The 17,359-nt window shown below is 38.3% G+C and overlaps 2 protein-coding genes across 3 annotated transcripts in view; both read right to left on the bottom strand.

The window, feature by feature from the left end:
* The window catches only part of acvr1ba (activin A receptor type 1Ba), a 41,522-nt gene extending 38,187 nt beyond the window's left edge, over positions 1 to 3,335 (bottom strand). The window contains exon 1 of the mRNA XM_057830684.1: positions 3,114 to 3,335. Coding sequence (XP_057686667.1) covers positions 3,114 to 3,177 — 64 coding nt within the window. The 5' untranslated portion in view covers positions 3,178 to 3,335. The remainder of the gene's footprint in view (positions 1 to 3,113) is intronic.
* Positions 3,336 to 4,185: 850 nt separating this feature from the next.
* Positions 4,186 to 17,359, bottom strand: part of acvrl1 (activin A receptor like type 1) — a 29,756-nt gene continuing 16,582 nt past the window's right edge. Inside the window, exons 4-10 of one of the 2 annotated variants that reach the window (XM_057827172.1) lie at positions 15,968 to 16,173; positions 15,784 to 15,883; positions 15,565 to 15,711; positions 15,202 to 15,477; positions 14,918 to 15,115; positions 10,826 to 10,956; positions 4,186 to 6,833 (exon numbers count right to left, since the gene is read on the bottom strand). In XM_057827172.1, the coding sequence (XP_057683155.1) occupies positions 6,687 to 6,833; positions 10,826 to 10,956; positions 14,918 to 15,115; positions 15,202 to 15,477; positions 15,565 to 15,711; positions 15,784 to 15,883; positions 15,968 to 16,173 (1,205 nt within the window). In that variant the 3' untranslated portion in view covers positions 4,186 to 6,686. The remainder of the gene's footprint in view (positions 6,834 to 10,825; positions 10,957 to 14,917; positions 15,116 to 15,201; positions 15,478 to 15,564; positions 15,712 to 15,783; positions 15,884 to 15,967; positions 16,174 to 17,359) is intronic. The other variant, XM_057827179.1, reaches the window with a different exon arrangement.

Genomic DNA, 17,359 nt, shown 5'->3' with positions numbered 1-17,359 from the left:
TAAAGCTAACTGTCAATTTTAGCTCAGTAGTCATTGCTGGATAAAACATTAAGTAGCACTGGTCCTAATTGTGCTCCAATACAGCAGGTATCATACATTTATTTTGAACACCGCAAAAAGTCAAAATCCTATCAGGACTTGCAGTTTAGACTAACTTAAAACTTAACTAGAACTTAAAAATAGCTCAGACACAAATGGAAATTCAATTCAAACCTGTGGGAAAAACACCTAACTTAATGTGTGTTATCAAGCGTAATGAAATTTTTAGGTAAGAAATAAGATTTCTTTCTTAATAAGATCTAGTTTTTTGAGTGAAAACAGTGAATGAGTTATTTTTTCTAGTTACATCTGAGATGCAGTTGTTGGCTGTTTTCAACAATGTACATTGAAAATGAAGACCTTGATTGACTGAAAATAGTTCAATATCAGATGAAATGTCTTGTTTTCTCATGTATATTTATAATTGCTCTTTACCTAAAAAATATGTTTTATCTAATTACTCGATTATTCGACAGAATTTTCAGTCGAATACTCGATTACTAAAATATTCGACAGCTGCAGCCCTAGTTTAGATGCATACAGACAGAACATACTAAAGATGCCTTAAGAAAATACTTAAACGCAGTAATATCCAAAAAGAGGGGTTTAAATATGTTACGTGACTAATGTGGTCAACAAATCAACAATTTGCTTTCAAGCTACCACAAAAAAACACAATCCTTAAAAGTATAAGAGGGAAACATGCAAAAAGTCTTGAAGTCCGAGGTTCCCTTTAAGGCAGGGGGTCCCCAAACCTTTTCCTGTGAGGGCCACATAAATTTTCCCTTCTCTGATGAGGGGCCGGGGTCAGTTTGTAACAGAAAAATTGTGGCGATTGCAGCAGTGCCTAAATGTCAAAATTGATTGTTTTTCTGAAAGCCACAATCAAATAACCCTTTCTGGATTCTTCATGGAACAAAAGTAAATAAAATAAAAATAACATAATATAATACAATAACACTATTAATTAAGTAGATAATAACCAAATAACCATCTCTGGGTTCTTCACAGAAAAAAAGCCAGGAAATAAATAACACTATTGAAAAAAATAAAATAAATCAAAATGCTCTCTGGTATTATTCAGGGGGCCAGACCAAATGTGGAGGCGGGCCGTATCCTACCCGCGGGCCGCAGTTTGGGCACTGCTGCTTTAAGGTAACACTGTCTTCAAATAGCAATTGCATCCAGTTACGAGTTCACATTGGTGAAAGTGAAACAAAAGATATGGTTTGCCATCGTTTGATATGAAGTTGTTTAAAATCTGCAGTCAATTCTGAATGCTTGATGCTTAGGTTCACGTCGTTATTCATTTTGGCTGCTGCTTCTCCAGCCATTATAGCAGTGTATATAATAAAAATACAATAGAAATAGTCACCTGATGTCCGCAGCTCTATAGCTGCTGAGGCATAATAAGGCTAAGTAGCATCGGTTTACATCTAATTGAGAGCAGTATGTACTCAATTTTAGACCCCCCCCCCCCCGCCCCCCAAAAGCGTACCACAAAAAAAAAAAAAAAAAAAAAAAAAAAAAAAAAAAAAAAAAAAAAAAACTGGTGCAACTTGCAGGCTATACAAGTTTTGTGTTGTTAACTTTGATACCTCATTCGCTTTAATTCTTTGTAATATATACATTTATTCTAGGGCTGTCAAACGATTAAATTTTTAAATCGAGTTAATTACAGCTTAAAAATTAATTAATCGTAATTAATCGCAATTAATCGCAATTCAAACCATCTATAAAATATGCCAAATTTTTCTGTAAATTATATATATATTCTTTAAAATAAATTGTTGGAATGGAAAGATAAGACACAAGATGGATATAGACATTCAACATACGGTACATAAGGACTGTAGTGGGCACTTCACTCTACTGTCATTTAAATCTGTCTATGCTGTCCTCACTCCAAAGCGTCTACTTTTTCCAAAGCTAAACAGCTAGTGAACGACGCCTTAATAATTAGACTTCTTCCTTTTTCATCTGATTTATTAATAAAATGGCCTCAAACCATTGTCCTCTTTAGACCGTCGTAAAACTACAAAATAAAAGTACACAAGCATTGCATTAGCAACAACGTTAGCTTAGCACGCTATACAGGTTCACTAAACATAAACAAAAAGCGTCTCATACAAAAAATATAACATTTCACTTACTAACATAGTATGTACATTCTTTACAACAACCATACTTACTGACAAATCTTGTCCAAGGATCATATAAGCACAACATTATCAGCCCGAGACGTCGTGCAGCCATAATGAACTGGCAAGAAAACAATAAACCATGTCGCAAAGCGACCACAAGAGTTCGCTGTTGGACAGCACAAAAAGCCTTGCTGTAAAACTTACCAAAAGGCAGAATACTTTCTGACCGGGACATGTGCGTTAATTGCGTCAAATATTTTAACATGATTAATTTAAAAAAATAATTACCGCGCGTTAACGCGATAATTTTGACAGCCCTAATTTATTCGCATACTTGTTTAAAATGAAACATTTTTTAAAGAAAAAAAAATTGTTTACCATTTATTCACACAAATAAATTAAATAATCAAAATAATAATAATACAATTTAGAGCGCCAAACAACAGCTCGATATTTTTGTTCAAGGTTATCGTACCGCCAAAATCGGATACCGTTCCCATGCCTACATACATTAAAGATAGGCCAGTAAGAATATTTGGTCAATACGGCACCAAAGTGAGATAAACTTGTTCCCAACACTTCCCACATTCAAGTACTTGTGTATAAATAAACACAGGGTTGTCTTGTCGGCTAGCAGACACTCCGACGTAAACAAGCAACGCAACCGTGTTGCTGTTGTGCCTTATTAGATGCTCGCTTCAATTAGGCAAAATCACCTGATAAAATGTTCGGTCATTGAGAACACTAAGATTTCTACATTTTTTTTTAGGTCAACACTAGCTCGACGTGGTTAGCCAAATCCCCTCTAGTGCACAGCAGCAGCAGCGCCATGGCGAGGAGCGAACGACAACACACGGCACCACACAACACACACACGGCGGGCGGGCGAGCGAGACAAAAGCCGAAAAGAGGTGCTCGACTCCAACTTACCATTCCCGACAGCCAGCAGCCCCAACAGGGCCAGCAATGCTTGGCCGGTGTGTTTCACAGCCATTGCTCGCACATTCCCATCGCTTCGCACGCTAAAACACGAGAAAAGTAGACTGACTGCAACACAACACAAGCCACAAATCCGACCGCACTAGCCACACGCACAGATAACACACACACGCTCGCGCGCACGCACAAATGCGTGCGTACACGTTCACACGCACGCGGCTAGCCGGGCGCGTGACGTATTTAAAGGGGCAGTGCCAGTTTAAAGGGGAGGTCCGTGTGTCCTCCTCGGAGGTCAGCAGCAGCAGTTTATGACCGCTGCTCATGTAACATGCTCCAAAAAAAATGATGTTATTTATTCATACACAGCACGACCGTTTTTTTTTTTCTGCATTCGACAACTTGAGCAAGTGTTGATGCGATTTCGACAGCGTCTCTGTTTGTTGGGTATTGCATAAAAGCGACTGAACTCATTTTCCCTTTGAGAAGGGAAAAGGGGGGGTGATGGCCGGGAAGGAACCCTAATAATAAAGTGTATGCCGATCTAGTTAAAGGCACGGATTCAAGAATTGTTTCATATTATGAATTCAGGTCAGCCAAAAAAAAAAAAAAAAAAAAAAAAAAAAAAAAAAAAAAAAAAAAAAAAGCAAGAATACTAAAACAAATCTGTCTGATGTAAACTCGTTCATTTTTGAAAATGTTTTTAATTGTATGCATTTCTTTCATACATTATTCAGAGATTTGTAAACTTCTTCCGACTGTGCCCAGGAGGATGTTTGATTTAAAAACACACAAACAAACTGTTATGCATCTAATTGTTCAACAGCATTTAATGCTTAAACTTTAAAGTTATACTTTAATTGGGTCGTTTGCATTAAATCATTTATTTTAAAAAATTAAATAAATTTTAAAAAACAATTTCTAAATGGGGATGGCACAGTGTCGAGTGGTTACCACGTCTGCCTCACAGTTCTGAGATCGTGGGTTCAATCCTGGGCTCTGGCCTTCTTGTGTGGAGCTTGCATACAGTACTGGCCAAAAGTATTGGCACCCCTGCAATTCTGTCAGATAATGCTCAATTTCTCCCAGAAAATGATTGCAATTACAAATGCTTTTGTAGTAATATCTTCATTTATTTTGCTTGCAATGAAAAAACACAAAAATCTTTATCATTTTACACAAAACTCCAAAAATGAGCCGGACAAAAGTACTGGCACCCTTTGAAAAATCATGTGATTCTTCTCTAATTTGTGTAATTAACAGCACCAGTTACTTACCTGTGGCACATAACAAGTGGTGGCAATAACTAAATCACACTTGCAACCAGTTAAAATGGATTAAAGTTGACTCAACCTCTGTCCTGTGTCCTTTTGTGTACCACATTGAGCATGGAGAGAAGAAAGAAGACCAAAGAACTTGAGAAGCAAAACTGTGAGGAAGCATGGCCAATCTCAAGGCTAAAAGTCCATCTCCAAAGACCTGAATGTTCCTGTGTCTTCCGTGCGCAGTGTCATCAATAAGTGTAAAGCACATGTCACTGTGGCTAACCTCCCTGGATGTGGACGGAAAAGAAAAATTGACGAGGGGTGCCAATACTTTTGGCCAGCACTGTATTCTCCCCGTGTCTGCGTGGGTTTTCTCCTGGTACTCCGGTTTCCTCCCACATCCCCAAAACATGCATGGTTGGCTGATTGAACACTGAATTATATATATATAGGTGTGAGTATTTGTGTCAATGGTTGTTTGTCTATATGTGCCCTGGGATTGGCTGGCAACCAGTTGTGTGTACACCTTGCCACCGCCATACGCCCAAGCTCCAGTACACCAGTGACCCTTGTGAGGGTAAGTGGCACAGAAGATAGCTAAATAGTGAAGCTACAGTAAAAAACAACACTTGACAATTCTATTAGATGTTTTTTTCTTTTGTTGACTGAATATAATTGTTTGAAGTCAGCACTCGAAGAGCTTGACTGGATGAGGCTTCGAATTGGGCCTCCGAGCCTCTGCTGGTCGTGTTGGACATCACTTCATGTCCATTCACCTTCTGCCACTGATCCAGTTCTGGAGGACCAATTAAGATGGATTAAAAAATATTTTGCATCATCTTGCAGCATTAAATCAAATAATAAAGCATGTTTTCTGTGATTATAATGGAGCTCATTTATGTAAAACAATCTGCTTTAGGGACTTTTGGGTGCCATCGTCCCAGCTTTTCATCACTTGTCCAACTACCACCTAAGTGTTCATATTTGAGGGGTCCATTGTACTCTATTTTGTCACACAAAAAAAAGAAAAAAACTCCTCGCTCCTCTGGGAAAACAAAAACACATAAGAGGGAAGCAGGCAGAAGTGAACTCACAGGCGGCCAGTCAGGCCTCTCTGATACTCAAACAACCCCCCTGCAGTGTTAAAAATAACCAGCTCTTCATCTGACTGACCAGACAGCCTGGGGTTTGAGGGACTATTATCTCTCTGGAGTTTGTTCAACAACGCCACACACATAATTCAGACAACGCAGTGGAAATTGTTTGTGCTAACCAGAGGGTAGATTTGGTTGCAGATTTTAAATTCTACTATCGTTTTATTACCAGCTTAATTTGTTTCACATTAAATTAATTGCATCATGCTCCAATGTGACCATGTTTGCTCTTTGGTGAGTGAGGCTAAATGGAATAGACGGGAAATAAAGAAATGTCCAATTATGACAATTGCATTAGTGTATCACAAATAAACACACAAACAGATAAACACTGACCAGAAATGGTAATTTTCGTATAAATCAATTAATCCAATACGGGGAAATAATTTGTTATTGACAATTTTTCATTTAATTGTCTGGCTTTTTAATTTAGTTAGGTAATTCCACTGTTTTTAGTTGTGACTTTTATATTCATTTTTGATCTAGGAAGGGCTGAGCGACAAAGCAAATATTGAAAATAATTTCATGACGGAGAAATCATGTTTTTCCCACGCCTGAGATCAGACAACAGGACACTATTCTTCAATACTAAATCCAATTTTATGATTTGGTGACCTCTAGTGGGAAAAAATAAGATTACGTTGGATTAAATCATGTAAACCAAGAGTCCAAATACGTGTTTTAAAAAAGTTTTGTTGAAAACATAATATTGAAACAGATGCACATTGTACATTTTTGTGAATAAAATGTAAAAAAAAAAAAAAAAAAAAAAAACACTTAATAACAAATTGTCTTCAATATCCAGTACATACACATACAGTAACTACATACTCAACGTGTCCATGCAGATAATAGGTAAAGGTGCTCATAGAACATGAATTGTATTAAGCATGGCAATTTTTATTCATCGCCAAAGTCATTTTTTGTCTGTTCTCAGAATTTTTGTGGACTTTGTTAAAGGGGAAGATCCCCTATCCCCTTAGTTGAAAAATAGTTTAGACACTACAGCTGAAAATGATATCGTCTTAGTAAAATGGACTAAGTGTACGAGTCATTAACTCAAAATATGTGAATAATATTCAACGCTGTGCTGCGGGATTGTGGCAAGAAATCGCCTCAAGTTTCTTCCGTTTCTCGCTGATGAGAATCTAGATATCCTGTTTGAGTTTCTTGACGCTGAAGTCACTGTCATGGTCCAGTTTGGAGAGGGTCTTCTTCACACGCAGAGCTGTGAGGCGGGCTGGCGGGTTCTGGAACCAACACTCCTTCATGATCTTCACAATGTATGACATTATCTGTACACACACACACACACGAACGCGCACAAATGTACTGATGAATACAACCATGAACATGAACTGTCATGACTCCTTACTGTCTGTGTATTAGCCATTCCACATTATCTATTAAAGCTGATGTTCTGCCTTTAGCCCACATGTCAGCACTAACATGGAATAGGGGCTCGTAGGCAGAATTGAAGGGTTCATGGTTGAGCCACAAATTTACCAGAGGTGCCGCAAAATTGGTGCATCAGACATGCACAAGTAAAGACAGCATTCGTCGGTCATTGTTGTTGGATTTGATTTCAGATGTTAAGACAAAATTAATAGCCTCAAATTCCACACAAAAATTATTGAGATAATAACACAGACATCTGAAAAGGAGTGAGAAGAAGCATAACTTATAAGGTCCTCACCCCTACATAATCAAAATATTATGAATTTTATACATAAGACGCACCTCCATATAATTCAAAATTATACATACTATACATGCATATCAATATCACAAAATAAATCAAAAAGTAAATAAACACAAAAGATAAATTAAAACTTCAAAAACCATCATTGCACAGGTTCGCACATGTAACACTGAAATATTGACTGTTTAAACATTCTCTTAAATTGATAAATACTTTGACATTCTTTTAACTCTACATTCAGAGCATTCCACATCCTTACTCCACAAACTGATATACTGAAACCTCTCATTGTTGTTCTGTTCCTAATCCTTTTGAAATTAAATGTCCTTCTTAGATTATAATGCATTTCTTCTAAATTAAACGATTGTTGAGTATTACCCGGCAATTCATTATTTTTTTGCCTTGAACATAATTTGTACTGTTTGGGAATGCACCAAAGCAGCAAATTTTAAAATCTTTGAATCCAAAAAAAGGGAATGAGTATGGTCCAGATATCCTTTCTTATGAATAATACGTGTTACTCTTTTTTGAAGAATAGAGATTGCATTGAGTTTTTCTAATTATTTCCCTAGACTTTTACACAGTAAGCGAAATAAGGAAGAACTAAAGAACAGTACAGAATATAGAGAGAATCAAGTTCCAAAAACAAGCTTGCTTTATTTATTACTGAAATACTCCTTGATATTTTATTTGGCAAATATTTGATATGTGGTTTCCAATTGATTTTTTTGTCAAAAAGAATCCAAGAATTTTTATTTCAAAAACTCTCTCAATTTCCACTCCTTCAATAGAAATAAATGCCTGTGAATTCCTTTTATTATTACCAAACAACATAAATACAAGATGCATGGTGTTAGCAGTGTTGTCAGTAATGCGTTACTGTAATCTGATTACTTTCTTTTAGAAATGAATAATCTAACACGCTCTTTTTTCCAAACCACAAATCTGATTAACGTTAGTTTCCTTCGTGTCTGTGCGTAACTATTTTGTTCTTGCCTCATAATTTATGTAGAATGAAGAATATTGTAGTCATGTACGAAGAGCATTTTGAATAGAAAATGTTAGAAAGGTTCCCATCTTCTCACTACGGGTTCGTTTCCATGGTCACCGATCACCGTTACTCCCTGTTCGGTTCTCGAGTCACACGCGCTAAGTATTTTGGGACTGAAAAAAGTGTGTGCCAGCGTGGGACGCGGGTGCACATTTGAGCCGAGTGCAGTCACCTCTTGAGATGCGCGAGGGAATGTTGATCTGTTTGCCGTCCATGAAAGAGTATTTTTCTTTCATTCTGGAGGCTTCCAGCGATAGGTTGGGCCGCTACTACATAAGTGGCTGTTTCGTAGCTTTGCCGTTGTAACGTAGGCTAGTCATTGCTCCAAGCCGGCAAACATTTTTTACATCATATTCGTCCTATTGCACATTTATGCGGTGAGGTGACGTGTTCGATTAGCATCTTTGGCATGTGTTGTAAGTCCTGTTGAGTGTAACGTGCTTAGCTGATGCCATGTTTTGTGGCCAAACTGACAGTGTGTGTGTACCGCGTACTTCTGGGTTGTGCGCACACATTTGCGCCCGCCCCCACTTTTGTGTTTATTGCACTGTGCAATTCATTTGTGTGTTGTTGATTATTTGTGCAGTCAATTTGCATTGTTTTATATTGGCACTGATATGCTGTTAAACCCAACCCCGAAGTTCGGGATTTTTTACATTAGGCTTAATCTTTGAATTATCGGGGGTTTAATTTGTCGGTGGAGTTGATTTAAAAAGATTCCATTGAGTTTGTCAGTTATTTGTTAGTTTCAGGGCTACGGACTGACTAAGTTAACGTGAGTCAATGGTTGAAATCAAATCCATCGAGTAATTACACCTCCGCTAACTCGAAGATTAAATCTTATGTGAAAAATTCTGATCTTCCCCCTTAACTTATTTGCTCCCAAAAACGTATAGATGCATTCTATTTTTAATTGCTTCAGTGTCCCAAAAGCGTATTTATACGTCTTTTGCGTTTTTTTTTTTTTTTTTTTTTGACAAGAGGCATCTATAGGTTCCGATCTATCTAAAATATAATGCACAAAGCTCAAAACCCATTCTAAAGCAATAAAACTGGCCACTAGAGGTCCGTAGCGCATTTGGTAAGAACTCATCTCGGGCCAAGAAAGCAAGTGAAGAAAAATAGTCAGGAAACGGACGTTGGAGGGATCTCGTGAAGACGTATGAGAATTTGAGAAAAATGTGGAGAACGATCGGGGGAAAAAGGCAAACAACACTGGAGAAGTGTTTTGAAAAGAAAACGAAACCATCGTCAAAGAAGGATTCAAAAAAATCTATCTTGAAGAGACAGACGGTGATGTCCACAACAGCGTCAGGTTCCACATGCGTTCTGCGGAGCTCACGTGGCGTTACTCCTTAGCCCGAGGTTGAAACCAATGATGAAGATGATAAAAAAAGTGAGACCGATCTTGATCCAGACTGGAGCAGCCGAGAGTTGTTATGTGCGCAAATAGTTCAACAGTTCACTAGTTTAGTTATGTGTAAATAAATTGTTACTTTGTGATCAAAAGCTCTATTTGTCTTGTTGTTTCTCTTATTTTGTAAAAGGAAAACATTACTCAGATGTTTGGGATGTAACTAAAGCAAAAAATTGCTGTGTATCAGTCAAACTTATGTTTGAAATGTATGCTTTCATAAAAAGCTCAATTTCTCAGTTTTTTCATTAGCAATGGAAAATTTTTCAAACTAAGCTATTTTTTAATGCTGATTTCTAAAGAATGGAAAAAGATATGAACTCACTTTTTTTCTGCTGTAAGAAGAGAGTAATCTTTCTTTTGGTGGGTTCCATGTTTATATAGCAATAGAACAGAATTTTCTGTGGGCCTTGCAAAATCAGTCAAAATCCAGTAAAACGGCCGGGAGCGAAGGGCCTTGCTCCGGTGAAAATGACTGGGAGTGAATGAGTTAACTTCAATTATCGGAAAAACAATTACATGCAATGGTATTTTTCTATTGTCATTCTTATGTTGAGGCAGCAAAGAGAGTAAAATTACTGAAAAGTAACCGATAAATTACTTTTAAAGTAACTTGGTTACTTTGATAATAATGTAATCAGTAAAGTAACTAGATTACTTTTTTGAGGCGTAATCATTAATCAGTAATTACGTTACTTTTTCAAGTAATCTGTGACATCACTGGTTGTTAGTGATGCTTTATGATCGGAGGGGCCTAAGTAGCAGTGGTTTAGATTTCACATCCTAGTTTTTTCTACTAAGTATTTCCTTTAAAATTTGCCTGATACTGCCTCATAAACGATGAAATGCGCACATTCCACAAAACTTACTTAGGAATAAGACTGATAATTCCTATTTTAGGGAGGCTGCATGAAAGAGGCTTCTGGTGGTGGGCTTTGGTGTAAAATGTCAACCATGTGGATTTTTGTTGAATGCAATTGTTGCTGACTGAGAAGTATTCATCTACATGAGAACTGCTAATAAAAGAATTAAAATTTGAGTAAAAACCCAACATTGATGTTATTAAACACTGGAGGTGGACATGGTATTTTGAGATGTGTAATGTGCAATCACACCCTACCGGGTGGGAGTGCAGCCTGTTGTGCGAGCTGGGCTTCTGCTGGTCTACACAGACCACTTTCTTCATCTCTTCAAAACTGGGATCGGAAGGCACCAGGTCAAAGAAGGGAGGACGATACTCTTCCACTATCCCTGAGGAGGAAAAAAAAAAGAATATTTCAATTGCACAACTTCTACTCAGCAATATATTGCAACAAATTCCTTGAGGCTGGGAGGGAAACTAGGCTAAATGGAATGTACCATGTTGCAAGAGTCATTATCAACCTCATGAGAAGACAAGTCAGGACGTTATCTATATCTTTTTAATCAATAACAGGGATGTCTCGACACAGCGGCAATCCTTATTGAGCTTGGTTTTGGTAGGCGCACATTTGATTATACAACAACACAGGAAAAGATAGAAATTCCCAGGAGTCAGTGCTGGGATTAGGGAAAGGCACACACAAAACATTATGGATGTGTGTAGGCATCTAGCAGAGTGAGTTATTTATGTGCGCGTGCGTATGACTATGTGCATGTATCCATCTGCGTACTCGCACTCCGGCGTCTGGTGTATGTTCATGTGAGTGCTGACACCAGATAAGACTGTTTATAATTACTGTAGTGCTAATCATGAGAGAGGATAGTCGAGATAGACAGAGACAAGGGAAAGCAGAGTGCTGAGAGACAAGGAACTAACTTATCTAAGTGTCTCTAATGTACATGAAACCAGCCGGACATGTCTGAGAAAACACAAACCGTAAGTAGTAAGTACAGTTGGATTATTTGGAAAAAGTCCATACTTACAATACTACAATCAAAAAAGTTACCAAAGTTCTTAAATATTTTTAATCACCCTGTCATACTGTACATGGAATGGTTAAATCATCTAAATATGGTCATACAAGAGTAACATAGACATAACTGCTGACAATTGTGAAACCTCAAAAGAATGACTGACAAATGAATGCGCAGAGGGACTATAGTGGCATGGACTGTGACTAGGGATTAGATTTAGTCAATTGCACCAAGCACCCAGGACAGAGACCTAATCCGAGATCAAGAGCCTTAACCAACTGGTTGCTTGCAAAGTAATGGCACCAGTAGCTTTTTTAGATACTCATCAAAGAGTAAAATGATATTTGTATAAAGTCTCATGATGTTTTTATCACCAAATTTAGACACTTACTGTCTTGCTGCTGTCTTACTTTCAGTCTGCTCCAGGTTATGCTGTAGTTGAAGTAGTCACATATAGCTAGTGTGGCAGTTGATAGTAATTATCTTATAGCTAGTGTAAAGTAAATGATTAATGCAATGTAAAGCCTCTTTTGGTGATCTGAAAAGCTCTATATACAATATATCCAGTGGATTGTTATCATTATTATTATGAAATAAAACTAAAATGGTTAAAACAACAACAACAATCTAATAATTCTGTACTCTTAACACTGTAGGCATGTCTGGTGAATTTGCCAATACCATGGCCGACTCAACTGCCAACTGTCAATCAAATAACACCCAGAGTTCTCAGTTTAAGATAAGTGTTTGGAGTAAGACTACGGGTGTCTGGGTGTGTGTGTGAGTATGCCTGGACACAAACACATGTTCACACACCCACACCCACCTATACTCATCATCACTCACTGCATTGATTAAAATGAAAATGATTAATGCTTGCAATTGTATTTTTGGATTCCTAAATTCGATTCCATATTATTGTCTTATTTATTTATTTATTTATTTATTTAACAATTTATAAATAGCACAATACGTTTTTCTTAATCATGCCAGGACTCGGCAATTATTTTTAACTGTGGGCCACAGGAAATTATTTTACTGCAATCGACCAAACAAAAACACTTGAATATACTTGTTTTCAATGTTAATTATTTTTCGTTGATGGCACAAAAAAAAAAAAAAAAAAAAACAGATCACATATTGGAATTGTGGAATTATCTGCAACTTATTCAGTCACCTGAATCTTTCACCTGAATATACAGTGAAGAAAATAAGTATTTGAACACCCTGGTATTTTGCAAGTTCTCCCACTTAGAAATCATGGAGGAATCAGAAATTTTCATCGTAGGTGCATGTCCACTGTGAGAGAGATAATCTAAAAAGAAAAATACAGAAATCACAATGCATGATTTTTGATTGTGATACAATTATGATTATGCAAATAAGTATTTAAACACCTGTATATCAGCTAGAATTCTGACCCTTCAAGACCTGTTAGTCTGCCTATTAAAGGTCCACCTCCATTCCATGTATTATCCTGAATCGGATGCACCTGTTTGAGGTCGATAGCTGCATTAAGACACCTGTCCACCCCATACAATCAGGAAGACTCAAACTTGTAACATGGCCAAGACCAAAGAGCTGTCCAAAGACACCAGAGACAAAATTATACACCTCCACAAGGCTGGAAAGGGTTGTGGAGCAATTGCCTAGCATCTTGGTGATAAAAGGTCCACTGTTGGAGCAATCACCCGAGAATGGAAGAAGTTACCCATGACCGCCAATCTCAATTGGAGTGGAGCCCCATGTAAGATATCACCTCTTGGGGTCTAAATGATCCTAAGAAATGTGAGGAATCAGCCCAGAACTACACCACTGGAGTTGGTCAATGACCTGTAAAGAGCTGGGACCACCATTTCAAATGTTACTCTTGGTAATACACTAACACGGCATTGTTTAAAATCATGCATGGCATGAAAGGTTCCCCTGCTTAAACCAGCACATGTCCAGGCCCGTTTTAAGTTTGCCAATGTCCATTTGGATGATCCAGAAGAGTCATGGGAGAAAGTCATGTGTTCAGATGAGAGAAAAATAGAACTTTTTGGTCATAATTCCACTAACCGTGTTTGCAGGAAGAAGAATGATGAGTACTATCCCAAGAACACCATCCCTACTGTAAAGCATGGGGGTGGTAGCATCATTCTTTGGGGGTGTTTTTCTGCGCATGGGACAGGACGAATGCACTGTATTAAAGAGAGGATGACTGGGGCCCTGTATTGTAAGATTTTGGGGAACAACCTCCTTCCCTCAGTCAGAGCATTGAAGATGAGTCATTGCTGGGTCTTCCAACATGACAATGACCTAAAGCACACAGCCAGGAAAACCAAGGAGTGGCTCCGTAAGAAGCATATCAAGGTTCTAGCATGACCTAGCCAGTCTTAAGACCTAAACCCAATAGAAAACCTTTCGAGGGAGCTCAAACGTTGTTCCTCAGCGACAGCCCAGAAACCTGACTGATCTATAGAAGATCTGTGTGGAGGAGTGGGCCAAGATCCCTCCTGCAGTATATGCAAACCTGGTGAAAACCACAGGAAACACTTGACCTCTGTAAATGCAAACAAAGGCTACTGTACCAAATATTAAAATTCGTTTTATCAGGTGTTCAAATACTTATTTGCAGCTGTATCACACAAATAAATCATTAAAAAAAATATACATTGTGATTTTTGGATTTTGTCTCTCTCACAGTGGACATGCATCTACGATGAAAACTTTAGACCCCTCCATGATTTCAAAGTGGGAGAACTTGCAAAATAGCAGGGTGTTAAGATACTTATTTTCTTTATTGTAACATGTACCTTTATTTACCTTTTACCGTTTACCTTTGTGAAGATTGTGAGGGAACACGGATATATCTGTCATTGGGGACGGCACTTCGTACACGAAGACTCGCGCCGCTGTAGGGACATTTACTGTGTGCTATTTGCTGACAAAACCACTTATTTATGTGCCCTCTCCGTCAGTCCAATTCTTGTATTTTTCCTTGTGTTTGGTGATCTATTAGCAAATTATTGAAAACAGCAAAATATGTGCCAGATACTATGGAGGTACACAGCTTAACCTTGGACTTCACAAAATAAATATTCAGCAGTACACGCCTTGTTGAAAACCTATTTTTGAAGGTCTTATTGGGGGCCGCGCAAAAAAGCTTATGGGTCAACATGATGGCTATGGGAAAATGTACAGAACAGTATATATGGAACAGTGTAAAATCAAGCCATTTAGTATTTATCTTTACATTATGACAATAGTGGGGAGTTGTATTTTCAAGCTGCTTAGTTTTAGTACAGAGCGACAATGCTCATAGTGCTGTTACCATTGACAATTGTTCTGCGTGAAATTTCCCAGAAGACCAAGCCCAAGGCCCAGATGTCCGTTTGCTTATAGGACTCAAAGACATCTATCCTTATGCTCTCATCCAGCACCTCAGGCGCCATGTAGCGTTTAGTCCCTACACGAGGGTTGTGGCCAACATCCAGATAATCATTGGTCTGAGAGTGAATCACAGCCAGACCTGTAATAAGAGAAAAACACAAGGGCGCTTTTCTAAGGTCTTGTTGATAAATGTGAGGGGCTGTGATAAATGTGTAGAAGTCTCACCAAGGTCGGCGATGCAACACTGCCCATTTCTCTTCACAAGGATGTTTCTACTTTTCAAATCTCGGTGGGCGATGGCGGGTTTGCCCTGGGAACTGACGATTTCAGTGTGGAGGTGGACCAGACCACAAGCAACTGACAGGCACATCTTCAAGCAGCTCTCTGGCTCAAAGCTGCTGTACTGCAGGAAGTCATAGAGTGATCCGAGCTCGTGAAAATGGGTGACGAGCCACAGCTGGGTGCTGGAATTCTTGGATGTCATATCAGAGGCTATGAAACCTGACGTGGGAACAGAAGACAGCTGTTTTTAGGGTTGGCCTTATGTTTGATGCTCCACATCTGTCGGTATGAAATTCAACACGCTACCTAGCACGTTGTCATGGCGAAGCTGCACGGTGTTGTAGATCTCAGTCTCTCTGAACCAGGACTGCTCATCTCTGGAGGAGAAGATCTTGACTGCTACACTCTCCCCCATCCAGGTTCCCCTCCATACCTCCCCATACCTGCCTTTACCTTGAATGTCAAAAATGAAAATGTAAATTGCAAAACATGGCAGACGGCACCAGTGGTAGTGATAGGACTAACCAACGCATTCGACCAGCGAAATTTGCCTGGCCATAGTTCTTTGGACCAGATAGGGAAGCCCAGTCCCACTCCCTGATGTACAGAACTCATCAAATATACCCTGGAAATTGAAACCCATAGGTAGGTCAAATTAAAACTCTGTAAAATATTACAACTTTACCACTTCAAACATTAATTTCCTTACGCCGTATGTCGGGTCTTCTCCAGCAGGTACTTTGAGCATGGTAGCATCATGGTCATCTACATTTTTTAGACGGAAATGTGCCCGCCGGAAGCGTACGAAGATCAGCAGGCCGCACAAACTAGCCACGATGAATAAGAACAGTAGAGCCGCAGTGATCCACAACTCTGGACGAAGCTGTTGTGGCACTACTGTGGTTGTCTCGCCATCTGCATACACAAACACCATATTTTAGTGTCATAAAGTGGATGAACCTGCTACTTTTTTATTGCCTGAAAACTGCACCTAGTGATTTGACAATTAAAGTACGATAAACATTGAAGCATTAGTAGCAGTTTGTGACACAAACACCTGTAGTGAATTTTGCCTTTCAGCTCCATGTTAGAGTAAATCAGTGCTTCTAAATTACTTTCTGTTACCCACTCTCAGGAAGACTCCAACTCTCTGCCACCTCTGTAAATAGCCTATATGTCTAAAAAAAATATTAAAAATTACTATAAGTACACCTGCAGAGATTTGTCCTTGATAAAATAAAAAAAAGTGATTTGGATCAACTTACAATAAATGTGTACTTTAACATTTTTGTTTTTAACGGAAAAGACTTAAAGCGCATCATTTTGCCTGAATTTAAAAAAAAAAAAAAGTCACATCCAAACTGTAAAAATACATTTGATGCTAAAAAATAAATTTTTAATAAAATCAACAAATAATAATAAATTCAAATTGATTAGCAACATTAACTCAGGAAAATATACCAAACAATTTGACCGAAACCCCCCCAAAAATTATTAGAACATCAATGACAGTGTAATTGGTCAGAAGGAATTTTTATTTTGGCTGCAGGCGGTATCAGCTGCTTTGTTATGTTGAGACATTATTTTGCATTGGGCAATTTGGTATGGCAGCTTATATGATGCTAACATTGCTCGCTGTTTTACTGATGTAACACTCAAAAAGCGGGATGATTGTTAGCAATATTCGGCACATTTTCGCTGAAAAATCAAGAGGTATATGAATGTGATTGGGGTCCAATGTCTTAAAGTGAGGTCTTAATTGATTTGGCTTTATGCTGTTCGCTGCCAACATTTTTAGACACAGACTGTGCTTTCCTTGTCTCCCACTGTATTAAAAGTCAAAGCCAAACGCTACATTCACTTTGTTATATTTCCTCGTCTTAGCTCTTCATATCCCCAGTGCTCTTTGCTGTGTGCTCTTGTTTGGTTTAAAAAAATACTGCGCTCATTCTGAAAATGAAACGATGTGCAATTTAATTTGTGCAAAAAAGTATGTTCCCCGAGGTCACATGTGCCCGCCCCACTATTTGAGAAGAACTGGAGTAAAGCAAGTAGCGACTGAAATAGGGCTGCAGCTACCGATTATTTTAATAGTCGATTA

The sequence above is a fragment of the Corythoichthys intestinalis genome, chromosome 2 (assembly GCF_030265065.1).
Source record: "Corythoichthys intestinalis isolate RoL2023-P3 chromosome 2, ASM3026506v1, whole genome shotgun sequence".
Classification (NCBI taxonomy): domain Eukaryota; kingdom Metazoa; phylum Chordata; class Actinopteri; order Syngnathiformes; family Syngnathidae; genus Corythoichthys; species Corythoichthys intestinalis.
The sequence above is the reverse complement of the archived record's forward strand: the minus strand, read 5'-3'. Positions and strand labels throughout refer to the sequence as shown.